The 27,452-nt window shown below is 46.2% G+C and overlaps 1 protein-coding gene across 1 annotated transcript in view; it reads right to left on the reverse strand.

Moving 5' to 3' along the window:
- LOC119969438 (protein-glutamine gamma-glutamyltransferase 2-like) overlaps positions 1 to 27,452 on the reverse strand; it is an 85,422-nt gene that overhangs the window by 33,020 nt on the left and 24,950 nt on the right. Inside the window, exons 6-8 of the mRNA XM_038803073.1 lie at positions 16,700 to 16,877; positions 7,399 to 7,534; positions 327 to 430 (exon numbers count right to left, since the gene is read on the reverse strand). Of these exons, the coding sequence (XP_038659001.1) occupies positions 327 to 430; positions 7,399 to 7,534; positions 16,700 to 16,877 (418 nt within the window). The remainder of the gene's footprint in view (positions 1 to 326; positions 431 to 7,398; positions 7,535 to 16,699; positions 16,878 to 27,452) is intronic.

Genomic DNA, 27,452 nt, shown 5'->3' on the forward strand with positions numbered 1-27,452 from the left:
GATAAATTCTTGATGTCGCGAGGAATTAAGGGCTATGGGGAGAATGCTGGGAGGTGGAGTTGAAATGCCCATCAGCCATGATTGAATGGCGGAGTGGACTCGATGGGCCGAATGGCCTTGCTTCCACTCCTATATCTTATGGTCTTATGGTCTTATTCCTGGTTTATTAGATGACAATCTGAAGTTGATTATGGTGCCTTGCAAAGATTCCTTTTGGAGAACCATTTACCTCACCCTCAGGAGACCATGTAATTTTTGTTTGCCAAAGCAAAGTCTCAAACTAAGCACATCACAGTAAAAGGCACGACAAAAAATTATTATTGTACCTTCACTTTTCTCCTGTGGTGTTGGGTCTAGTACTTGCCAACCATCATAGCCTGGCGTCAGATCAGGGCGTGTCATCCAAGACTCGACCCAGCAGTGGAAATTCCTTCAGTGTTACAGAGAGTAATTATAGTTAATAACCGCTACCCTATTAATTGGATTTTTACAATTAATCTTAAAACTAGTTTGACTGGCATGCCTTCTTCCTCTTCGGATCATGAGATTGTGAAACGTTTCAACAGTGAAATTAAGAACTGGCTTGGGAGGTGTAAACGTCAGAACTTCTCTATTAAAAAGTGATTATGTCACTCCCACCAGGCACTTAAAACTGCATCAATGTTTTAAAACCCCATTTGGTCCTTCAAAAGGCTACATGCTACTCAGCCTATCATGGACTTTTACCACACATTTATTCTCACCTTCTCAAAGGCAATTCAGGGTGGACAATTAATACTGGCCATCTCCCATGGAAGAATTATTAAACAGTCTCCTGAAGTTAAGCTTTTGCAAAGTCCACAAATAAACTTCAGCATATTTATACATACCTTAATCCTGGCTTGTTATCTTCAACATAGAACATACACATATTTTGGATTGAAAATAAAGTAATTTATTATTTTAACCTATTGTTGTTGATTCAGATTTAGGTACCTATTCTCCATCCAATAGGAAAGAAACAGTTGGACCAGTACTCTTATTTCTCAATTTATTGATGTTCTATTTTAAGGCATACAAGACCAGTGAGGACCAGTATTCCAATTTCCCCGTTTTTCCTGTTTCTTACCTTCAGGACAATGGGGGTGGGGGGTGGTTCTGCTTGGGAACCTGTAATACAAAAATCCCAGTCGAGTTGTAAGATGGCCCTCATTGGGTCCTTTAAGTATAAAAAAAATGTCTTCCTCCCTCTTCTACTCTCGGAGAAAGGACTGTGGGCGCGATTTAATGGAAATGAAACAGAGTCCCATGTCGGGCAGATTTAGCCGGGTGTTTCCCACTCCACTCACCTGGCATCTCAATCTCTAGATCCCCCCATTCTCAGCTTCCGGAATGAACCCCAGTGCCCTAAAATTGTGGTCCTTGAGCCCCTTGCACCCCACCTCACAAGGGCAGCACCACCCCTGCCCAAACCCCAGCATGGACAAAATGCCACTCACTTTTACCGAGGTACAGTGAAAAGTATTATTCTGCGTTCAGTCCAGGCAGATCGTTCCATACATGTAAAAACATAGGACATACATAAATACACAATGTAACTCCAAGTGCTCCGGTTCCCTCCCACAAGTACTGAAAGACGAGCTTGTTAGGTGAATTGGAAATTCTGAATTCTCCCTCTGTGTACCCGAACAAGCGCCGGAGTGTGGTGACTCGGGCTTTTCACAGTAACTTCATTGCAGTGTTAATGTAAGCCTACTTGTGACAATAATAAAGATTATTATTATTAGACACAAGCATCGGGTGAAGCATGCTAGTACTAGCGCAGTACTACTCAGTTGAAAAGATGGTCAGGATTCTCCGATTTTCAGGCTATGTCCAGAGGATCTATGACATTTTACGTTAAAAAAATTGGCGCCGCCCCAGCCCCGATCCTTCGACCAGTGAAGGGCTGGCAGCCGCACCAAGTAAAAAGCCTGGCCTCCATGACAAAAACGGTGGAGAATTGCCGGGTCTGTGGCTGTGCATGCACACGGCAACGGCCTGCAGCTGTCACTCTTTACAACATGGTGTGGGCTGTGCGCAGACTCGGCCTGTCAGATAGTGGCCCCCTGGACACATCCTCGCTACCCCCTAGCCACTCCCCACCAATCACCCCAGCCCTCGACGAAGCCCCCCTGGCCAGAAACACAGCTCCCGTCCGACTGTGGCGGCACTGGACACAGTCCGCAGTCGCCACGCTGGGTTCATGACCGCTAAGACCACACATTTGTGCGCAGCCGGGAACCCGGCCCATTGGTTGCAGAGCATCAGGGGATAGCCTTCAGGTAATGGCCTGAGGCTATCCCAAAGGGTGTGGTGTACTCCTTGCTAATGAAAACAGGCATTGCCCCCGATTCCATCCTAAAAAGGGATTTTTCGCCCAATTGCGATTACGGATTCGGCGCCAGAGAACAGAGAATCCCGTCCCAGGTGTGAAGAGATCAGGTGCGGGATTCCCGATTGCCGACGCCAAAATCGAGTTCTGCAATCGACTGGAGAATCCATTGTTACGCCGAAATCGGGGGTGGCGGCGTTTTCAGAATGCTCTGACCCCTCAAAAATGGCATATTCGAGGAGTACGATGGACGTATTGAGAACGCATCAGGATGTCACCTGAGGCCCTACCCCGTTGCTCCGCCCCCAATGGGCCAACTTCCCGATGGCATGAGAAACATGTCCTCTCAACTTTTGTGAACCTGGCGTGGCATCCAGCGTCACCATAGTCGGGAGGGGGAGCCATTCAGCTGGTAGGGAGGGCTTCGGTGGCGGCTGGGGGGACTGGTGGGGTGTGGTCCAGGGGTGGCGAGGGCAGTTACAGGGGGGAGCTATCTGGCAGCCAGGGTCCGCGTGTCACCGGGGCCATGTTGTACGGCGCACCCGCCACAGGCCGCCGCCATACGCATACGCAGCCACGGACCCGGCCATTCTGCATCCGTTTTGGCAAGTAAAGGGCTTTACATGGCGCGGTTGCTAGCACCTCCCCCACTGGGCGAAGCATCGGTGCAGAGACGCCGCCGACTTTCTGGTCATAAGACCAGATGCTTCCTTCGGATATAGCCACAAAACCGAAGAATCCAGTCCCAGATCAGTCCATAAACGGGTAATTCAGGAGTTTGGTAATAGCGGAGCAGAAGCTGTTTTTGAATCTGTTTGTGCGTGTTCTCAGACATTTGTGTCTCTTGCCCAATGGAAGAGGTTGGAAGAGAGAATAACCCGGGTGGGAGGGGTCTTTGATTATGCTGCCCGCTTTCCCAAGGCAGTGGGAGGTGCAGAGTCAATGGGTTTGCGTGATGGAGCGGGTTGTGTTCACGACTATGTAGTTTCTTACGGTCTTGGGCCGAGCAGTTGCCATATCAGGCTGTCATGCAGCCAGATAGGATTCTTTCATTGGGCATCTGTAAAAATTGGTCTGAGTCAATGTAGACATGCTAAATTTCCTTAACTTCCTGAGGAAGTATAGGGGCTGTTGTGCTTTCTCGGCCATAGCGTCGACGTGGGTGGACTAGGACAGAGTGTTGGTGATGTGCACACCTTGTAATTTGAAGCTGTCAACCATCTCCACCTTGATACCATTAATGCAGACAGGGGTGTATACAATACTTTGCTTCCTGAAATCAAATAGCAGCTCTTTAGGTTTGCTGACATTGAAAATGAGATTGTTGTCATTGCACCATGCCACTAGGTTCTCTATGTCCCTCCAGTACTGTGCTTCATCATTGTTCGAAAACCAACCTGTAATGATATTTATATTGACTATGATGTAAAGAGTTAACAAGTTAATGATAATGCTTCCTACCACTGGAGGGAACCACAGAACAGTCATATATATATCATGTGACTTGGAGATTCTGGGAGTGATAAGATAGGGAGGCATGAGAGAGAGCAGTTGTACTTGAGAAAGTCTGTTAGAGATAGCATAGTTTAATATAGAAACTGTCATGGGAATGTCCCTTTAAGAAATGTTTTTGTCTTATCACATGGCTTCAGTTATGTCATTGTGTGGGTGGAGCTGGGCTGTGGCTCTGTGGGGTTTTACTTTTGCTTTGAGTTTGGATTGGTTTTGAATTGCACAGGTTGAAAGAAGTGCCTCTCTATCTTCATTTTAAAAGCTGTTTTCAGACTACTTTGCATTTAAAAGCTACAATTGCTTTCTGGAAGAATTTGAAACCTGCTATTTGGAAAGGGGAACAAGAATATCAGTAACAAGTCTTTAGTCACCGGTAAGAGTAACATGTTCTGGGCCACACCTTTGAAAAGGGGTTTCTGGTTTCCTTTTGATTTTGTTATTGAATTAGAACAGTTAAGGGGGAATTCATTAAGGGTTATACATAGATTACTGTAGCTGTGTGGGGTCTTTATGTTTGTAATTGATACAAAAATTCTTACTGTGTGTTTATCCAAATGTTACCGAAAATACTTATAACAAAGCTTATTTTTTTTTATTAAAAGCGCCTAAGAACTCTGTTGAATAACACCTGAAAGGCAGGCCCTTGTGCTCATCCTAGCCAAATTCAACAAAAGGTTATAGGTCAGGTGAACTCCACAATATACTTTGGTGTTTTCGAAACCCCGGCCCATAACAAAACTTTCTCCTTTAGGAATGTGATTGAATCTTAATTAGTAGTGTAATAAATTTATAGTTTTGTTTGTTAACCATGCTTTGTGTTCTTTATTCAACACTACACATCCCAGCCATCCAGGTAAAACAAAATAGAGAACAATATGCTACCAGAAGTGGACATCTTTAAATGGTAAAGTACTCAACATGACCCACTAGGTTGTGTCATCAGCAAACTTACAGAAGCAGTTGGAGCCAAATTTTGCCACACAGTCATGTGTGAACAGGGAGCATAGAAGGGGGCTAAGTATGCAGCCTTGCAGTGCCCTGGTATTGAGGAGGTGTTGTTGTTAATCCTTACAGATTGTGGTCTCTGGGTCAGTAAGTCGAGGATTCAGTTGCAGAGGGAGTGAAGTCCTACGTTTTGGAATTTTGATTTGAGCTTGACTGGGATTATGGTGCAGAAGGTGGAGCTGTAGTAAATGAACAAGAGTCTGACAAAAGAGTACTTGTTGTCGAGTTGCTCCAGGGATTAGTGTTGGGCCAGGGAAGTAGAGTCTGCTGTGCACCGGTTCTGGTAGTATGCAAATTTATAAAAGTTACAGTTCAGATGGAGGCCATTCAGCCTATTGAGTCTGCACCGGCCCTTAGAAAGCGCACCTTACTTAAGCACATGCCTCCACTCTATTCCCATAACCCATACCCCACCTAATCGTTTGGACACTAAGGGACAAATTAGCACAAACCTGCACATCTTTGAACCGTGGGAAGAAACCGGAGCACCCGAAAGAAACCAACACAGACATGGGGAGAGCATGCAGTCTCCACACAGACAGGCACCCAAGGCCGGACTTGAACCTGAGGCCCTGGAGGTGTGAGGCAGCAGTGCTAACCACTTTGCCATTGTGCCACCCCTGCAACATGCAGTGGATCAAGGCAGCACGGTAGCATGGTGGTTAGCATAAATGCTTCACAGCTCCAGGGTCCCAGGTTCAGTTCCCGGCTGGGTCACTGTCTGTGCCGAGTCTGCACGTCCTCCCCGTGTGTGCATGGGTTTCCTCCGGGTACTCCGGTTTCCTCCCACAGTCCAAAGATGTGCGGGTTAGGTGGATTGGCCATGCTAAATTGCCCTTGGAGTCCTAAATAATAAGGGGGGGGGGGGGTTACTGGTATAGGGTGGATACGTTGGCTTGAGTAGGGTGATCATTGCTCGGCACAACATCGAGGACCGAAGGGCCTGTTCTGTGCTGTACTGTTCTATGTTCTAAGTTCTAAGGCATTCTGGGTGTATGGCTTGATGAAGGCATTCTGGGTGTATCTCATGACCAACCTCTTGGAGCAAATCATAATGATAGATATCAAGACCATCGGATGGTAGTCATTGAGGCACATTGCCTGGTTCTTGTTTGGCACCGGTATGATAGTGGTCTTCTTGAGGCAGGTGGGAAGTTTGGAACGGAGTAGGAAGAGGTTAAAGATGTCCGCGAACACAACCACCAGTTGGTCCATGCAGGATCGGAGTGCACGACCACGGACTGTAAGGACCCGTTGCTTTCCAGGAGGTTCACTTTCAGGGAGGCCCATCTGACTTCGGAAGATGTGACAGTAGATATGGGTGTGTCCGAGGCTGCTGGGGCAGTCGACAACGGTTTGTTGGTTTCCTGCTCTAAACTTTACTTCATCGGGAGGGGTGTGCTGCTGCCGGGAATTCTTCTCGGCTTTGTTTTGTTGCCCATCATGTTTCTTAAGCCTTGCCACAATCGACGAGAGTCGTGTCGTTAGTCTGTGACTCTAGCTTAGTCTGGTATTGTCTCAATGAGCAATGAGGTCCCACTGTTTACAAATTCCTTCAGTAACTACCTGTGCTAACAGGGAGCCAGCTAATCAGGGTCCAGACTTATTTTCTGGGTCAGCTGCCAGACTCCAGATAGAGTTTCAGTACTCTAAAAGTTAAGTTAGTATTTCTGTTTCACGGTCTTAATCTCAAGAAACCATTACACCAGAAATTATAATCATTTCCAGAAACACAACAATTTTTTCAAGCACTATTTCTAATTAGAATGAGGTCTGAGAGGAGGTTTCCTCTCTCCACGGTGGTTATCATAATTGAAGACCTGCTGTCTCAAAACACAGAACAGCGGAAACCTTTACCCTACATGTTTAAAACTTTCCTGAATAAAACTTCTTGGTGGATATGAGTTGTTCAGTGGTCAGTTGCATTGTGAATAGTAAAGAAAGATGAGGGTAATGTGACTGTTTTATTTCATTGATGTTGCCGGAAAGGAACACCGCACACTATATCTAATGGATGGTTCATCCCATTTTGCAGTTTGAGATTAGTAACTAAAAACTAGCCTCAATGTCTGTTCCTGTGGCTACAGGGTGAAAAAAGTGTGATTTCACACTTTGTGCAGGACATATTGAGCAGTCACAGAGGAATTAAGCTTCTAAATAATAAAACACATGCCACTTAGGCTGGAATATCTGAATCCATTGACACCAATGCAACAGGCCATTGATACTTGAGGCAAAAGATTTTCCTGATCCTGTGGTTTAAATCAACACAAGCAAGATGGCTGGTTGCATATCTAGAAATTTCTTTGCAAGGCATGCTTTATTAGTATTTGCACGAAGAAGATTTATTTGATGTTTGCTGTAGTAATTAAGGTCGCTGTCAGCTGCAGAAACAGTGAACAACCCCCCAATCTTATAAATTCTGATCCATTACTGTTTCTCTGAAAAGATTAGGCCATATTTTTCAATTTCTATCAGACTTTCCGAATTAATTAATGCAGTAAATGAAGTGATGGAACTCAACTCACCAGATACTATCTCCTATATTTGTCAACCTTTTTCCATTCTCATCCATGAAGTAGTCAATTCTCAGATCTTCATTTTTGTCGTGACCAGAGTTGTAATTTGTAATGGTTCGAGTGGGAATTCCCAGACATCTCAAGACTAGAACAAAGAGACAAGCGTTAGTATGGGTCCCCTGTGGATGGCATTTGAGACTGGGATAATCAAGTCGGGCTCCACTCAACACCAGTTATTCGATTTGTCACTTGTCGCTAAAGGATTGAAAGAAAGATAACGATACACTTGGTTCAAATCAGCTCGGGAATGGGCAGCTTGATGCACTGCACCCACATTACTTTGCAACTGTATGGTAACATGGGCGACATGGTAGCACAGTGGGTAGCACTGTTGCTTCACAGCTCCAGGATCCCAGGTTTGATTCCCAGCTGGGTCACTGGTCTCTGCAGAGTCTGCATGTTCTCCCAGTGTTTGCATGTGTTTTCTCCAGGTGCTCTGCTTTCCTCCCACACTCCAAAGATGTGCAGGTTAGATGGATTGGCCATGCTAAATTACCCTTAGTTTCAAAAATGTTGGATGTTGTTACTGGGTTACAGGGATGGGACGGAGGTGTGAGCTTAAGTAGGGTGTTCTTTCCAAGGGCTGGTGTAGATTCGATGGGCCAAATGGCCTCCTTCTGCACTGTAAATTCTATGAAATTTCTATTTCTACAACTGCTGGAAACTGGATGTCCTTGGTCATAATTTGTGATGGAAAGAACCCTCACAATTGATTGAAATTAAAACAAGTACATCTCATTCTGTTTAGCACTGATTGAAATGATGAGGGAGGAGAGAAAGTCCCAGCATTTTAATTGCTGGATTCTTCAAATTTGTCCCTGTTCATGAGCAAGCATCATATGGGAAAACATTTGTTGCTTTAAAACACCAAACGTGGTAACACAAAATGACAGAACCGCTCAGTAAGGGCTGCCTGAGGCTTCAGAGAAATGCTAAAAATAGAAGTTAAAAATGAAAGTGTTAAGACTGGAAATTCCACAAGGACACTCCTAACGTTGGAAGATTGGCAGAAAATCAGGTTCACCAATATAGTGTATTATAGGCCAGGGTTTAGAAAACTCCAAAGTATATTATGGAGTTCTCCTGACCCACAACTTTCAATAAATTTTGATTATGGGGAGCACAAGGGCCCACTTTGCAGGTGTGATGCAACAGAGAACTAAAAGTATTTTTAAAACAAAACAATGTTTATTCTATGAATCCAGTTCAGATTTTGTGAACCCACAGTAAACATCTTACCAACTTCTAACACTGATAATCCCCACAGAAGCAATACACTATGGGTAACCCTTAATAACTTTCCTCACAACATCCATAAGTCAAAAACCCCTTTTTAACAAAGACAGTAGGTTTGCGTTCCTTACAGAAACAGGTATTACTTTGAAATCATCAAATGATCTAGAGACATTCTTTTTCATGAAGAGAGGCCAAAATACATCTGCTTGGTTCAAATGCAGCCCCACACACACACTGACATCACGGCAGCTATTTGATAAACACCCATTTTTTAAAGGTACATCCACCTGACAAGTGATATCTTTCAATGAATACATCACCATAAATAAAGGTTAAAAACAAGCCTACAAGAAAAAAAGAGGGTGAAAATAGGTAAGAGTGGAAATTATCTTAAAGAGGTTAACTTATTATGACAAAGAGAAGGATGTTGTGCAATGCAACAGGTACTTGCAATAGTAGTCTTGAGTCATGTCTACCTTTGAGATCTGAGGGAAAATTGTTGATTTTACCGCGTGTAGGATCAAGACGCTGTCCACTGAGCTTATACAGTTGGCAGAATGTGATCTGTGCTGACTGTGGTTCAAAATCCAAGACATCTCTTGTGCTCATCCTACATTTCAGTTGTAAAATTATGTTAACAACATCGCTATTTATGTGGATTAATCAGCAGACGGGTGACAAACCCAGCAATTAATTTTGCTGGAATTTTCTCTCCTCTCTCAACATTTTTTATCATTCAGAAGGAGATATTTTGTTTATAACTTGAATCACTTTTTGAGGATCCTTATCTCACTAGTTCCTCTTCTGGGAATTTAACCAGGGCTATAAATGTTACTTCAGTGTCTTTGTCACTAATTTCATGATTCAATAGAAGGACTAAAAAATACAGATCGGAATAACCAACAAAGACAATGGGCAATATTTAATCACCACTTTGCACCCAGCGCGGATCCGGGTACGTCGGTTAAATAGCCATAAATGTTACTTCAGTGTCTTTGTTTCTAACTGCATGGTTCAATAGAGGGATTAAAAAGTACAGATCAGAATAGCGAACAAAAACAAAGGGTGAAATTTAATCATCGCGTTGCGCCCAGTGCAGATCTGGGCACACCGGTTAAATAGCGGGAGAGGCCAAAATCGTGAACCGTCGGTTCGCTATCTAACCAGTCTGCTCTCGGTGGCGGGTTTCAGATCCCGCCCAACCGTGGTAAGAAGATCATTGACACCAATTAAGTCCAACCTCCATCTCATTAGTGAGATGGAAGTCCAATGGAATGGCATCCGTGAACTAACAGGCTCCCCTGCGAGAGATCACATGGGCGTCGTTCAGCACTCCTTTTAAAAATGTGAAGCTGCCGCAATGGCTGCTGAGGGTATCTGAGGAGGTGAAGCACTCATTTCCATTTTCGCTCATGTCGCTCAAACCCACAGATCGTGACCCAAGTCGGGAATCGAACCTGGGACTCTGGCGCTGTGAAGCAACAGCGCTAACCACTGTGCTACCATGCCGCCCTTGTCTTGTGGGCACCAAACCCGGACATGGAGGGTTGTGCTGGTGGGTGCCTGGAAGTGCTGGGGCACGAATGCAGTTCTCGCGTTTGGGGCAGGGGTGCGAGATGCCAGCCGCAGACTTGGTGGACCGGAGTGGTGGGGTGGGGTGGTGTTCGCTTTTCCTTGCAGCTTGGTAGAGGTCATTGGTCTTCTTCCTGAACTGTTTGGCAACCCTCTTGGTCACGCCGCCCAAATTAACATCTGCTGCTGCTGCCACTGCCTCCCAGGCGGAATTGGCGACCCTGCTGCTGATCCTCTGGCCCCCTCAGGGGGGAACAGGATGTCCGATCTCGCACCTACGGCATCCAGGAGTCTGGCCAGGTTGGCATCGCCAAAGCAGGGAGCAGGTCTGCATGGTGCCAAGCCTGTGTGCTGACTGGGAGTGAATTGTGAGGGACTGCTTAAAAGCAGATCCCTGTTGTTAGAGGAGAGCTGCCAAGGAGTGAGCCTGGTGATTCAGATGGTGAGGCAGCCAATAATGGCATGAAGCTCGTGTGGGCTCATTTTCGGCACTAAGTTCCGTTTAACACAGTCAGTGATCTCACCAACGCGGTAGTCGGGAACCACCCGCCCAATCGTGCCCAAAATGGCACTTAGAATTTTTTCCGTTAAATCGCTCCTTTGCCGGACCAAACCTGGTACGAAAGTAACTATTTTGTAAAAACTTAAATGCAACACATTATTGCAAATGACACCCAGAAGGCCCAAATGATGTAAACAAGTTCTCTGAAAAGTCACTTGTTACTGCTATGAGGAGCTCCGACCCCTGTGCTTCCAATCCTGGGAATATCCTATGTCTTAATTCTCATTGGTGGATGCAGAATGAGCAGCAAACGCAACACAGCTGACATAAGAAATGATTAGTGTGGAAGAGGAGGTCATATCTGTCAGGAAATGTCTGGCACCTGAATGACAAATTTCTGAATGATCGCTGCTAATTTTTAAGTACAAAAGCTGAGCAATCCTTTTATTTATGTGACAGTTTAATTAGAATTCTCTTTTTAGAGGTCAAATCAGACAATGCGATCCACTGAATCACCATAACAGGTTAACGTGACTTGCTTTTTTGAAGCTCTATCATTTATCAAGCCCTGTGTTAAAATTGGTGTGCTTGCATTCCGACAAAGCATAATCTGCTCCTGTGCATGTATATCCAAAAGCCTTTCTTTCCTCAACTCTGCGGTGTAATGGGTGTGTTCCTTTTCTTTATCACTGTAAAGTAACTACTGTGACAAATACACAGAATTGAGGGAGCAAATATGGATTTGCATTCCATCCAATGACTGATGTAAAATGGGGGGGATTTTTCACCCTGAACTTTTGGCGTATTTTGCAGCAAATTGATTTTCCCATTATTCTTACCTTCCGAAGCTGGGGGAATCTGTGTGGGGGAGGAGGGGGTCAGCAAAAGATCCCACCAGCCAGACAACCAAAAATTCTGGCCACTATTTTCTGAAACTGCCAAGCCTTCACACCAATCCTGTGACTCACCGGTAAAGCTAGCACTAACTGAAACTGGGGTCTCCCCCCCCCCCCCCCCCCGCCCTTTTAATATTCAGTCACTCTTTCAGGCTCCGTTCAAGATGATATTTTGTAATAATTGGAATGTGTTAAGAGGAAGAATTAAATAATTCTTCGTGGCTGCAATGATTCACAAGCCTTAAAATAAATTATCAACAACTTCCCAGAGATGGTTGTTACAAGTCGAAAGCTCATCTCTCCATGGTGGCTCCAGGTTGACTCCTACACATTTTTTATGGAATACAAACTACATAGATGCACATGAGTAATGACTTTTGTAAAAACATTTTTTAATCTTTTAAATAAACAAAGGGTAATTTAAGATCCTCACAGGAACCAACTCTGGGGCCAGATAAATTGAAGTATATTTCTCATATCTGACAGAAGTCCTGGCTTGGTTTTTATTCATTCGTGGGATGTGGGTGTTGCTGGCTAGGTCAGCATTTATTACCCATCTCTAATTTCCCTTGACAAGGTGATGGTGAGTCACCATCTTAAACCATTGCAGTCCATATGGTGTAGGTACAGCCACAGTGCTGTTAGGGAGGGAGTTCCAGGATTTTGACCCAATGACAGTGAAGAAACTGCGTTATAGTTCCATGTCAGGAGAGCATGTGATATGGAGGGAAACTTGCAAGTGAGGGTTTCCCATCTGCCATCTAGGACAGAATTTTGTCAGGTGGTGGATCAGGTGCTGATCAAATGGTCTGCTTTGTCCTAGATGGTGCCAAGCGTCTGGAGTATTTTGGAGCAGCACACATCCAGATAAATGGAGAGTTTTCTAATCTGCAGGCATTGGACTGGATATCAGTTATGCCTCCTTTTCAGGTCCATAACGAGACATTTGTTAACAATAAACCCCGGCTGACAGATCTGACCCTGGCCAAAAGCTGTTCCTCATGGAGGTAGGACATATACTGGCAGCTCATTCAGCTTACAAAAATTAATGTATGGGGGGGGGGGGGGGGGGGGGGGGGGTCTGAAGGCCACCAGTCAGGGTGGGAATGGAGGAAGCATTCATGAGAGCTGTCAAGTTGGGGAAACCTGCTCCGCCTAGCTCGATCGGAATGCAATTTTTAAAAAAAACAATAATAATTTACATGTGCCTGTGGTGATGGTCACATTGATTGCTGAAGAATCCTGGATGGAGCAGGCTTTGCTCCTATTCCATTCATCAGGGGCTAATTTCCCATTGCGAGTTTAAAACTGAGGTATATAAAGGGCCCAAAGCCTTTTCGGTGGTTCCCTAGAATGCCCAAGAAAAGTCCCAGTAAATGTAATACCGGCCTCAACATATACACTATGAGACAACTGTTAAATTTGTGAAAGGTGCTGGAAAGGAGAATGCAATCGCGCAAAAGCTTTCACCATTATCTTTACAACAGCGAATCATAGGTAGCAAATTTACAATCTGATCATGAGAAAGCAGCCAAAAATTGAGTCATCACATGAGAGAAAATACTTTTTTTTACAATGAAAAGGGCCAACTGCAAGATTATTTTCTGATCTGCTTTCCAAAGCATTCATTGCCTACTCAAGGGCCTCAATGGACAGCAGTGCGGGAAGGTTCTCTATGAGCTTTCCAGTCCGGAATTAATTGGGAAAGTGACAGGAAAGTGGAGAGGTACCCGCCCCGCCCGATTAAAGTCTCTCCCATCAAACACGCCTCAGAGAGTGCATTAAATTCAATTGTGGATGCTCTTCTGCCAGTCTCTGGATCAGAGCTACCATTAATCAGATGTACAGCGATTATTTTAATGCTGTGGGGGTTTGATGCAACGTGGCAGATGGAATTCAGAGAGAGGAAAATCCATCCACAAACATCCCCACAGCTGACCTTAAGTTGGAAGGCAGGTCATTAATGAAGCAGCTGAAGATGGTTGTGCCTGAGGAACTCCTGCAGTGATGTCCTGGAGTTGAGACAATTGACCTCCAACCACCATCACCATCTTCTTTTGTGCCAGATATGACTCCAACCAGCAGAGAATTTTCCCCTGATTCCCATTGACTCCAGTTTAGCTTGGGCTCCTTGATGTCATACTCGGTCAAATGTTGCCTTGATGTCAAGGGCAGTCACTCTCACCTCACCTCTGGCATTCAGCTCTTTAGTCCATGTTTGAACCAAGGGTGTAATCAAGGGTGGAACCAAGGGAGCTGAGTGACCCTGGTTGGACCCAAACTGAGCATTTGTAAGCAGGTTATTGCTGAGTAAGTGCCGCTTGATTGCACTGTTGATGACTCCTTCCATCACTTTGCTGATGATGGAGAGTAGACTGATAGGACGGTAATTGGCTGTGTTGCATTGGTCCTTTTTGTTTGTGCACAGGATACACCTGGGCAATGTCCCACATTGTCGGGCAGATGCCGGTGTTGTAGCTGTACTGGAACAGCTTGGCTAGGGGTGCGGAGTACAAGTCTTCAGTACTATTGCCAGGATATTGTCATGGCCCATAGCCTTTGCAGTATCCAGGGCCTTCAGCCATTTCCTGATATCATGTGGAGTGAATAGTATTGGCTGAAGACTGACATCTGTGATGCTGGAGACCTCCGGAGGAGGATCATCCACTTGGCACTTCTGGCTGAAGGTTGCTGTGAATGCCTCAGCATTGTCTTTTGCACATATGTGCTGGGCTCCTCCATCATTGAGGATGGTGATATTTGTGGAGCCTCCTCCTCCAGTGAGTTGTTTAATTGTCCACCACCAATCAGGGCTCGATGTGTGAGGACTACAGAACTCAGACCGAATGCATTTGCAGTGGAATTGTTTAGCTCTGTCTATTATTTGCTGCTTATGCTGTTTTACACACAAGGTGCTCCTGTTTTGTAGCTTCACCAAGTCAGCACCTCATTTTTCAGTATGCCTGATGTTGCTCCTAGAATTCTCTCCGGCACTCTTCATTGAACCAGTGTTGATCCCCTGGTTTGGTGGTAATGGTAGAGTGGGCGATATGCCAGGTTTGCAGATTGTGGTTGAATACAATTCTGCTGCTGCTGATAGCCCACAGCACCTCATGGATGCCCAGTCTTGAGTTTCTAAATCTGTCCGAAGTCCATCCCTTTTAGCACAGTGGTAGTGCCACACAACACAATGGAGGGTATGCTCAATGTGAAGACGGGACTTTGTTTCCACAAGGAATGTGTGGGGGTCACTTCTACCAACACTGTCATGGACAGATGCATCTGCAGCAGGCAGATTGGTGAGGATGAGGTCAACTATGTTTTTCCCTCGTTCGTTCCCTCACCACCTGCTGCAGTCCCAGTCTAGCAGCCATATCCTTTCGGACCCGGCCAGCTCAGTGGTACTATCGAGCCACACGAATCGGATTCTCGTCGGAGAGATCGCGTTTCCTAATTTTCCCCACCCCTCTCTAGCAACATCATGAGTTTCATGCCCACAAAGAGCGTGAACCTCTTTTGAATAGGTGGTCATGAATTTTAGTATTATTAACTGTCACATGATCCTCCCTCACGAAATACTCAGACCTCGCCAGTGTGACTCAGTCTGTGACAGTGTCATCAGCGAGGTTTACAACAGGTTTGGCAAATCGAGGAGCAGTTGAGAGGATCCCTTCCGAGTTGCAGCGGTAAGTATAGCCTCGGGTGGGGGGGGAAGAGAAGCGAGTGGCATGCCCCCGACAGTGCCAAGCTTAGTACCCTCGACCGAGCTCCATTACGAGAGGCATTCATATGTGTATGTGGCGGTGGAGTGGTGAGGGGAATGGGTACTGAGTGTGAGGGTTGCTGACGAAGAATGTCAGTGGATGGGATAATGTCGGCGATGACTGTCGGGGGACGGGGAGAGCCACCGAGACCTCCGTGATGGTTTGGGGTCGTTAGGCTGCAGTGCTGATCAGGACGACCTTCAAAGATGGCGCTCCGATCTCTGTGGAGCCAGGTACCAGCTGTATCTTGCCCACACCACCAGAGTGACAGCGTAAACCATGCCTACTTTTATTTTTTTTAGACAGGCTTGACAACAGGGTGGCCAGGTAGCACAGTGGTTAAGCACTGCTGCCTCACAGGTACAGGGTCCCGGGTTCAATTCCGGCCTCGGGTGACTGTGTGGAGTTTGCACTTACCGTCCGGTTTCCTCCCACAGTCCAAAGAAATGCAGGTGAGGTAGATTGACCATGTTAAAATTGCCCCTAAGTGTCCAAAAGTTTAGATTGGGTTACTGGGTTACGGAGATGGGGTGGAGGCGTGGGCTTAAGTAGGTGCTCTCCATTGCTCCAAAATATCAACAGTGTCTGAAAGAAAGTGAGCTTCAGGCTGTAATTTAAATGCATTGTTTGGATTACATCAATAGGACATTAAATTAGAAATTACATCAATACCAGCCATTTGAGACCAGTTAACTTCTAAGACTAAATTGTTGCAAACATGAGAAGTTATCAGTTCCACCTCACTCTCTCATTTTACTTCATAGCCCCATCTATATTTTAATCAATGTTTTTTTCCCCGAGTGCTATTTTTTAACTAATGTTTTTATACCGACATAACTTCTCACTAAATCTAATGCAATTACATATGTTTGAAAACTAGGAAAAATGTCATTATATTTCTGCACTCCATCCGCAATGCCACAGAAAACTGAATAGATTTACATCTGAACTGTTCAAAATAAATCGCATTCAATACTCAAACATTTACTTAAGCCCGGTTGCTGCAAGTGATTATACTACTCCATTGAGACATCATTGCTTAACAATTGGTAGACACTGATGGAATTAACACATCAGGAATTCATGAAATTGAGGTTTGAGTTTTTTTTAACAAAATATATGGAAGCTTCATATCATAATTCCTAATCAGTTGAAATGTGGAATATTGGAGTTGGGCTATAAAGAGATCTGTGGATATGTCTTCGGTTCTCAGTAACATGGAACCATTCCTGTCAAATATTCATGTTAGTGCCATAAACCTTGCCCAGTCTGCTCCATACCTGTGCAGGCCACTGCCGCAAAGACCCAACACTGGCCATAACGAACAGGCAGACAGCCCGATCTGCTCCATTGGCGGAGGATGAGGGTGCTTCCGTTCCACTCTGTTGGACGTGTTCCTTCGAAATAATCAGGGCCCCAGTTTCCACTCAAAATCCCTTTATCATCATTGCAATTCGCCTGCAAAAAGAAAGAAGTAGCAAAGCATTACAGAGGAATGCTGAAACATTAGTTACTTCTGCAAGACCCAGCTTCTTTTTTTCCTTCATTCTTTCATGGGATATGAGCATCGGCAGCAAGGCCAGCATTTGTTGCCCATCCCTAATTGCCCCCAAACTGTGTGGCTTGCGAGGCCATTGCAGAGTCAACCACATCGCTGTGGGTCTGGAACCACATGTAGACCAGACCAGACAAGGGTGGCAAATTTCCTTCCTGAAAGGGCATGAGCAAACTGGATGTTTTTCAGAAAATTGATGATAGTTTCATGGTCACTATTACTAAGACCAGCTCAATATTGATTAAATGAATTGAAATTGCACCAGCTGCCATGAATTTCCCAGTTAAGAGCCTTGATCACTGTCAGCACAGAAGGCCACTCATAAACGTTCTTGCCTTGGGCTCAATAGGGCAGAGGCTGGGAGCAGCGGCGTGCAGAGGGGGGGCCGACGGTGCGCTGGCCCCGGGCAGCCGTTGGATGGGGGCAGCAGCGTGAAGAGAACGGAGCGCGCCTGCGCACCGCGGTCGGCCGGAGCGCGCCTACGCACCGCGGTCGGCCGGAGCGCGCCTGCGCACCGCGGTCGGCCGGAGCGCGCCTGCGCACAGCGGTCGGGTGGAGCGCGCCTGCGCACCGCGGTCGGGTGGAGCTTTGGACTCGGCGGCTGGAGAAGGAGCAGAAAGGGCGCGAATTCTCCAGAATCGACGGCAATGCCACCATGGGTGAGTTTTATTTATTCTTTATCTTTATATTTTGATCTATTTTAAAACTCTTCTCTGCACCCTCTCTGTAGCTGTCAACTTACTAAACTGTCGTGCCCAGAATTTGACATTTGGGCCAGGGGCACCCATTTGGGACAGAACCAGTATTTTATAAAGATTCATCGTGGTCTCTTAACTTTTGCCCTCTTACCCTTTATACTTAAAGCCTAGGGTCCTATAAATGGGAGATTCTCAGAGACTTGACTGCAAGCTGCTGGAGCTCGGATCTTGAACAGAGCTTTTATATCTGGATTTGGGGACCCTTTATGCACTGGCATAGTGCAAAAACAGGCCCCACATGACCAGGGTTTTGTGAAGAAGAAGGGATCTGGAAATGTGTTGACTGTGAAAATTATATTTGTGGAAATTGGGTGAAGTAGTTTGATGAGACTTGGTGCTAAAGCTTTAGAGAAATGAAGATGGAATTTGATTTGAAGAAGTTCAACGTTTTGAAGGATATTGTGGCTGAAATGAAAGCGATACGTGCTGAATGAGCTGACCGAAATGTGTGAGATATGTCTTTGTATCTGCTATGTGTAATTTATCGGTCATATTATTGCAATTTTCCTGTTAATTCATGTTTAATTTACGTTGATTTTGGTGTGATTGTTAATATAAAAGTGAAGTCTTGTATATTGGTCTTAGTTGGGTTGTTTGTAGTTTGTTTACACAAGGGTCATAACAGTATTTCCATGACGTTGCTGCTCTTATCCTTCTCCATGGGGGTTGCAGAGGAGGGAGGCACAACCTTCGAGACATAACATCTCACCCATTGCTGCAAAGCAAAATGACTGAAGAAGAGAACAATATCCCTAGAATCCCAGCGCTAAGGGGAAATTGACTAACTCTTACAGCGCAATTTAACCTCAGGCAGCCGTCCTATACCTTAGAGATGACCTAGAGGCAGCTTGGGGCCTGTCGTGAAGGTGAGTGAGTGCCTTTAAATTTGCTTACCTTTCACCGGGAGCAGGGTTTGAGGGAATATCAGGTAAGCTCTTTGTTTCTTTTTCTTCTTGTTTTTTTTAAAATCTAGAGGTGATGTCAGGGAAGGCAGTACAATGCTCCTCCTGCAGAATGTTTGAGGTGAGGGATGCCGTCAGTGTCCCTGCTGATTTCATCTGTGGGAAGTGCACCCAACTCCAGCTCCTCAAAAACCGTGTTAGGGACCTGGAGCTTGAGCTGGATGAACTTCGGATCATTCGGGAGGCAGAGGGGGTCATAGATAGGAGCTTCAGGGAAGTAGTTACACCAAAGACTGGAGATAGATGGGTAACTGTAAGAGGGACTGGGAAGAAGCAGTCAGTGCAGGGACCCCCTGCGGTCGTTCACCTGAGTAACAAGTATACCGTTTTGGATACTTGTGGGGGGGGGACTTACCAGGGGTAAGCCATGGGGTACGGGCCTCTGGCACGGAGTCTGTCCCTGTTGCTCAGAAGGGAAGGGGGGAAAGGAGTAGAACATTAGTAATTGGGGACTCAATAGTCAGGGGCACAGATAGGAGATTTTGTGGGAGCGAGAGAGACTCACGTTTGGTATGTTGCCTCCCAGGTGCAAGGGTACGTGATGTCTCGGATCGTGTTTTCCGGGTCCTTAAGGGGGAGGGGGAGCAGCCCCAAGTCGTAGTCCACATTGGCACTAACGACATAGGTAGGAAAGGGGACAAGGATGTCAGGCAGGCCTTAAGGGAGCTAGGATGGAAGCTCAGAGCGAGAACAAACAGAGTTGTTATCTCTGGGTTGTTGCCCGTGCCACGTGATAGTGAGATGAGGAATAGGGAGAGAGCAATTAAACACGTGGCTACAGGGATGGTGCAGGCGGGAGGGATTCAGATTTTTGGATAACTGGGGCTCTTTCTGGGGAAGGTGGGACCTCTATAGACAGGATGGTCTACATCTGAACCTGAGGGGCACCAATATCCTGGGGGGGAGATTTGTTAGTGCTCTTTGGGGGGGGTTTAAACTAATTCAGCAGGGGCATGGGAACCTGGATTGTAGTTTTGGGGTACGGGAGATTGTGAGTATAGAGGTCAGGAGCACAGATTTGACTTCGCAGGAGGGTGCCAGTGTTCAGGTAGGTGGTTTTAAGTGTGTCTACTTCAATGCCAGGAGTATACGAAATAAGTTAGGGGAACTGGCAGCATGGGTTGGTACCTGGGACTTCGATCTTGTGGCCATTTCAGAGACATGGATAGAGCAGGGACAGGAATGGTTGTTGCAGGTTCCGGGGTTTAGGTGTTTTAGTAAGGTCAGAGAAGGGGGCAAAAGAGGGGGAGGTGTGGCGCTGCTTGTCAAGGACAGTATTACAGTGGCGGAAAGGATGCTAGATGGGGACTCTTCTTCCAAGGTAATATGGGCTGAGGTTAGAAACAGGAAAGGAGAGGTCACCCTATTGGGAGTTTTCTATAGGCCACCTAATAGTTCTAGGGATGTAGAGGAAAGGATGGCGAAGATGATTCTGGAAAAGAGCGAAAGTAACAGGGTAGTTGTTATGGGAGACTTTAACTTTCCAAATATTGACTGGAAAAGATATAGTTCGAGTACATTAGATGGGTCGTTCTTTGTACAATGTGTGCAGGAGGGTTTCCTGACACAATATGTTGACAGGCCAACAAGAGGCGAGGCCACATTGGATTTGGTTTTGGGTAATGAACCAGGCCAGGTGTTAGATCTGGAGGTAGGTGAGCACTTTGGAAACAGTGACCACAATTCGGTGACCTTTACGTTAGTGATGGAAAGGGATAAGTATACCCCGCAGGGCAAGAGTTATAGCTGGGGGATGAGCAATTATGATGCCATTAGACATGACTTAGGATGTGTAGGTTGGAGAAGTAGGCTGCAAGGGTTGGGCACACTGGATATGTGGAGCTTGTTCAAGGAACAGCTATTGCATGTTCTTGATAAGTACATACCAGTCAGGCAGGGAGGAAGGGGTCGAGCGAGGGAACCGTGGTTTACCACAGAAGTGGAATCTCTTGTTAAGAGGAAGAAGGAGGCCTATGTGAAGATGAGGCGTGAAGTTTCAGTTGGGGCGCTTGATAGTTACAAGGAAGCGAGGAAGGATCTAAAGAGAGAGCTAAGACGAGCAAGGAGGGGACATGAGAAGTCTTTGGCAGGTAGGATCAAGGAAAACCCAAAAGCTTTCTATAGGTATGTCAGGAATAAAAGAAGGACTAGGGTAAGAGTAGGGCCAGTCAAGGACAGTGATGGGAAGTTGTGTGTGGAGGCTGAGGAGATAAGCGAGATACTAAATGAATACTTTTCGTCAGTATTCACTCAGGAAAAAGATAATATTGTGGAGGAGAATGCTGAGACCCAGGCTATTAGAATAGATGGCATTGAGGTGCGTAGGGAAGAAGTGTTGGCAATTCTGGACAAGGTGAAAATAGATAAGTCCTCGGGGCCTGATGGGATTTATCCTAGGATTCTCTGGGAAGCCAGGGAAGAGATTGCTGAGCCTTTGGCTTTGATTTTTAGGTCATCATTGGCTACAGGAATAGTGCCAGAGGACTGGAGGATAGCAAATGTGGTCCCTTTGTTCAAGAAGGGGAGTAGAGATAACCCCGGTAACTATAGGCCGGTGAGCCTAACGTCTGTGGTGGGTAAAGTCTTGGGGAGGATTATAAAAGATACAATTTATAATCATCTAGATAGGAATAATATGATTAGGGATAGTCAGCATGGTTTTGTGAAGGGTAGGTCATGCCTCACAAACCTTATCGAGTTCTTTGAGAAGGTGACTGAACAGGTAGACGAGGGTAGAGCAGTTGATGTGGTGTATATGGATTTCAGTAAAGCGTTTGATAAGGTTCCCCACAGTCGGCTATTGCAGAAAATACGGAGGCTGGGGATTGAGGGTGATTTAGAGATGTGGATCAGAAATTGGCTAGTTGAAAGAAGACAGAGAGTGGTAGTTGATGGGAAATGTTCAGAATGGAGTTCAGTTACGAGTGGCGTACCACAAGGATCTGTTCTGGGGCCGTTGCTGTTTGTCATTTTTATAAATGACCTAGAGGAGGGCGCAGAAGAATGGGTGAGTAAATTTGCAGACGACACTAAAGTCGGTGGAGTTGTAGACAGTGCGGAAGGATGTTGCAGGTTACAGAGGGTCATAGGTAAGCTGCAGAGCTGGGCTGAGAGGTGGCAAATGGAGTTTAATGTGGAGAAGTGTGAGGTGATTCACTTTGGAAAGAATAACAGGAATGCGGAATATTTGGCTAATGGTAAAATTCTTGGTAGTGTGGATGAGCAGAGGGATCTCGGTGTCCATGTACATAGACCCCTGAAAGTTGCCACCCAGGTTGATAGGGTTGTGAAGAAGGCCTATGGTGTGTTGGCCTTTATTGGTAGAGGGATTGAGTTCCGGAGCCATGAGGTCATGTTGCAGTTGTACGAAACTCTAGTACGGCCGCATTTGGAGTATTGCGCACAGTTCTGGTCGCCTCATTATAGGAAGGACGTGGAAGCTTTGAAACGGGTGCAGAGGAGATTTACCAGGATGTTGCCTGGTATGGAGGGAAAATCTTATGAGGAAAGGCTGATGGACTTGAGGTTGTTTTCGTTAGAGAGAAGAAGGTTAAGAGGTGACTTAATAGAGGCATACAAAATGATCAGAGGGTTAGATAGGGTGGACAGCGAGAGCCTTCTCCCGCGGATGGAGGTGGCTAGCACGAGGGGACATAGCCTTAAATTGAGGGGTAATAGATATAGGACAGAGGTCAGAGGTGGGTTTTTTACGCAAAGAGTGGTGAGGCCGTGGAATGCCCTACCTGCAACAGTAGTGAACTCGCCAACATTGAGGGCATTTAAAAGTTTATTGGATAAGCATATGGATGATAAGGGCATAGTGTAGGTTAGATGGCCTTTAGTTTTTTTCCATGCCGGTGCAACATCGAGGGCCGAAGGGCCTGTACTGCGCTGTATCGTTCTATGTTCTAAAGATAAAGAGGTCCGTGAATAGCTCTAGAACGGGTGCAACTACGTTTTCTATAGGTTTTTTGGTGATATTTAATGAAATATTTACGTGGGGCTTTGGGGCATACGATCAAGATTTGCCCCGGGCATCACCAGACCTCTGCACGCCACTGGCTGGGAGGCAAGAAGGTAACTACACCCTCCCCCCCCCCCCCCCCCCCCCCCCCCCGCCCCCCAAGCTGTGCAATGCATGCACTCCCCCACTTCCAAGGCCTCCAAATCTGTCTCTGGGAGCATTAGATTCTGCCCCTGACTCGGCACATGTCAAATGTTTTTCCTTCCGATGTTACTTTGAGTCCGATCATGTTCACACAAATTAATTAATAAATTATTCATTTTGCAGTTTGCATCATGTCCAATTCATTTTAATGCAAATGAATCAGTAAACTCTTACATTGCAGCAAGTGATTAGTAGATATTGCTTCAGCATGACCCATTCAACATGATTCTGATCGAGCTTTCCTAAAGCTATGTCATTTGGAAGCTGTGGCAAATATTTACAATTAAATTCTTCAGTCCTTGAGGCCTCTCCAGAACCAATTATGCTTGTTGTAATAATTTTTCAATGAATATATGAAATAAAACTCTTAGCGCTGCCTCGCTTCTGAATCGGATTCAATTTAACATTCCCCATTCTACTCTTTAAGGAAATAGATGTTTCTAAATGCCTTTCAAACTTTGTTTCCAGATATTGTCATAGAAAAATCAATGGCTTCATCCTAACATAATGCATTTTTATTTATTCCTCGAGGTATTTGGAAGCAAGTGATTGTTGACATGAATCCCTGCAAAATATCATCAGTTAGAAACTTTATGAAGTTTGCTTTTGTGGTGTTGTGGAGATATTCTCCCACGGTCCATTAAGTACCAACATGTAATTTAATGAAATGAAAAATCTGACACATTCTATAAGAGACATGGATTGCTCTCTGGAAGATTTTATTCTGCAACACCCAGGCAGTGCTGAACACCAAGGAGTAATGATTTGAATGTGGTACCAAGCTATTTATGTTGTTTCCCTTTATTCCTTCCCACTTTCCTCTATATCTTATATCCCTTTCCTTGGATTGCCACATTGCCATGGTGGAGAGGCTTGAACACTCCGCTGATACCGAGAGCAATGCCATTGGTAGTCTTTAACTTCTGGAAGGGTCACCCATGATGGTAAGGTCAGGGGGGAGGAACCAGACAAACAAATTCTCAACAGCGGATCAGGTGGAAGATAATCCTATGGTATCAACGGCTGTGTTGATGGATTAAGGCTGCAGCAACAGGAAGATCCTCAGTCGTCGGAATTGCCTGGCTACTGGAACTGCCCTCTGTCAAGGACCGTGTGCAATGGCATACCAATTGTGACTTTGCCGCAGCCCGCCTTGGACTGTCGCCCGGGTTCTGAGTGCGGCGTTGGTTTCAAGAGATTGTTCTGCGACCGATGGGAAAGCGGGCTGGCGACAGCGATGTTCTGCACTGGTGCTGACAGTTGCTGCATGACTGCACGTTTTGAGCCGACAGACTCTACTGACTTGATATGTGTGTGACTGACTCAGTCGATGCTGAGTTGACTGGGCATTCCGGGTTTGAATGCTGGTCTTGTGACATTCTGCCTGAGCCTCTGTTTCATGTTATGCTCAGTAAGAAGTCTTACAACACCAGGTTAAAGTCCAACAGGTTTGTTTCAAACACGAGCTTTCGGAGCGCAGCTCCCACATTCACCTGAGAAAGGAGCTGCGCTCCGAAAGCTCATGTTTGAAACAAACCTTTTGGACTTTAACCTCGTGTTGTAAGACTTATTACTGTGCTCACCCCCGTCCAACGCCAGCATCTCCACATCATGTTATGCTTAAACTACATTAATATGGTGCAAAGTTTTGGGGCGATAGCTCCCGGATTGTTTTTGGTGGGCGTGCAAATCCACCCCCGCCCCCTCACTTCTGTAAGCTGACACTGTGGCAAGCTTTACCGGTGTATGGGGTGGGAAGCTGGGTGTTTCCTGCCCCCCCACCCCCCCACCACCCCCGGACCAGACCTTGGGTCAGTGGGTCAGACGCCAAGACGCGCACTGTCCCCACGCTCGGCCATCAGCAACTTCACCTTTTGTGTGTGCCCAGTGCAGGTGTGGGGCCAGGCAAAATGTTCGGCAAGGTGTACGCAAGTCTGCCCCTCTTCGGTGGTGCCTTTTGTAGTCCGAAACGCTTACTGGGTAGGATTCACCATTTCTAAGACTAAGTGTTGATGCCAACGCTGAATTTGTGGACTTTCACAACAGCAAAACAGGCGCCACACCTGGACCGATTCCGCTACTGCTAAGGAGCTTGCACCGGCGCCATGTGGAACACAATCGATTCTAATGAGAAACAGTGTTGGATTCGCCGGTTTCGCAAATGACACTCAGGAGGCTGACAAGCTGCAGCTGCATGTATACGCCGTACTCACTGCACACACCATCCCAACCAACAAGATGGCAGCAAGGAGGGCAAATCCACAGTTCACCGACACCGAACTGGAGACCCTCCTGGTCAGTGATCCAGTACCCCGACAGGGAAGGAGGCTGCCAGCTGCCACCATTTGTTGTGCGGGGGCGCAGATGGCAGAGGCGGTCAGAACCACCAGCAGCACCGTCCCACAGTGCCAAAAGAAACTCCATGACCTCCTCGGAGCAGCAAGGGTGAGTAGGTAGCCCATGGCACCAAACCCCATCCCACACACCGGTATCCCGACCCTCCGCCAACCCAGAGGACGGCCTTCATGGATAACAAGCAAAACAATCGTTTGGAATTGAGATAAAAGCAAATTACTGAGGATGCTGGAATCTGCAAACAGAAAATACTGGACAATCACAGCAAGTCTGACAGCATCTGTGGAGAGAGAAGCGCACTGACATTTTGAGTCTGGAAGACTCTTTGTCAAAGCTGGAGAGAACTGGAAATCAGGTCAGATTTATACTGTTGTTGGCGCTGTGGGCATTGAGCGGCAGGCTGGATAGAGGGCCGGTGATATCTGGAGATTGACAAAGATTTCATACACAGAAAGACAAAAAGAATGTAAATGGGGTGATAAAGGCTAAGAAGGGTGCTTATAGTGGCACATGAAGGGATGAGAAAGTGTGAATGGCAGAACAAAGGTGAGTAGTGTGTCAAAAGGCAACCAGAAACAGATGGCCTGAGTGGGATGGAGGGAAAGGGACAGTGATGAGGGGAAAACAGACCAATAAAAGAAATGAAAATAAATGGATGGAAATAAAAATGGGGTGAAGGTGGAGGAGAGAGTTCACAGGCTGAAATCTGGAAGGCACATTCTCCCCATGTCTGCATTGATCTCACCCCCAAAACCCAAAGACATGCATGGTAGGTGGATTGGCCGCTCTAAGTTGCCCCTTAATTGCCCCTTAACTTTTCTTGAAAGTCTGGAAGGCTGTAACGTGCCTAATCGGAAGATGAGGTGCTGTTCCCCCAGTTTGTGCTGGGCTTCACTGGAACATTGCAGCAGGCCAAGGACAGACATGTGGACAAAAGAGCAGAAGTGTGAGCTGAAATGTCAATGACAGGAAGGTCTGGGTCCTACTTGCAAATGGATCAGTGGCATTCTGTAAAGCGGTCACCCAGTCCCCTACGTGAGGAGCCACCTTTCATCTAAGGCTGACATCGATGAGGAGGTCCAATATCGTTTCCCAGTCCATGAGTGCCTCTTTTGTACAGCTAAGGATAATAGTTTTTGATGACCTTGACATGAGTGCTGACACAAAGATCCTCTTATACAAGGCAGTCATCCTTCCAACTCTTCTGTATGGCTCAGAATCTTGGACTACGCACAGACTCCCCATCAATACTATTGAGACGGGTTCATTGCACCAGCTGGCAGACAGGCATACGAACATTAGTATTCTTGAAGGAGTCAAGAGCAACCAGCATTAAGGCCACTATCATCCAAAACCAACTCTGCTGGGCCGGTCAGGTGCATAGGGCATCAGAGTCCCGACTCTCAAAGCAAATCTTCTTTGCTCAGCTTAAGGATGGCTCCTGAACAAGAGGAGGATAAGGGAAGGTCTTCTAAGACACCTTAAAGACTCACCTCAAGAAATGCAACATATACATCGACTTCAGCATCTGAAGAGATCTACTTGGAGGTTAATTTTTCCTAAACCTCCGATGGCAAGAGGAGGCCCAGAAAAGGAGCCCGAGAAAGGAACACCGGCAAGGCTCAATCCTTCCTTACGGAATCATCTGCCAAGTGTGCAGTCAAAGAAGCAGCTCTATGATCAGGCTCATCAACCACACAAGGACACACAGAACCCATGGACGGGAAACATAGAGCTTCTAAGGTGGATAACGAGACTCATTTCTGAGTATTCGCAGAAGAAGAAGATATCTCACACTGGCTATTCAACAAAGTGGTCGGAATGGGTTATTTTCCCATAATTTTGTTGAATATTTACATTTTTCAGGAGCAGCATTCATCCATTTTCTGAACTGGTCCAAATAATACTGCAAATTGAAATGGAAAAAGCAATCTTGCCACCAACACTGGATAAAGAACTTTGCGGCAATGATAACGCCTGAAATTGTCCGGCCATTCCCTCCGGTGGGGTCTTCCAATCCTGTCAAGGGTAACCCCCCAGCACAGGTTCCCCGGCAATGAAAGGTGCGAACAATAGGAAAACAGGACTGGAAGATCCCGCCATTGATCAGTGGCGGGTGGACGTCCTCCTCCACTGCAAAACATACTGCGGGGGGGGGGGGGGGGGGGCAGGTAAGATCCCACCCATCTACTGGCTGGCAGCAAGCTGCCCTGTGTGTGGCAAAGGGATACATGC

The sequence above is a fragment of the Scyliorhinus canicula genome, chromosome 7 (genome assembly GCF_902713615.1).
Source record: "Scyliorhinus canicula chromosome 7, sScyCan1.1, whole genome shotgun sequence".
NCBI classification, from domain to species: Eukaryota; Metazoa; Chordata; class Chondrichthyes; order Carcharhiniformes; family Scyliorhinidae; genus Scyliorhinus; species Scyliorhinus canicula.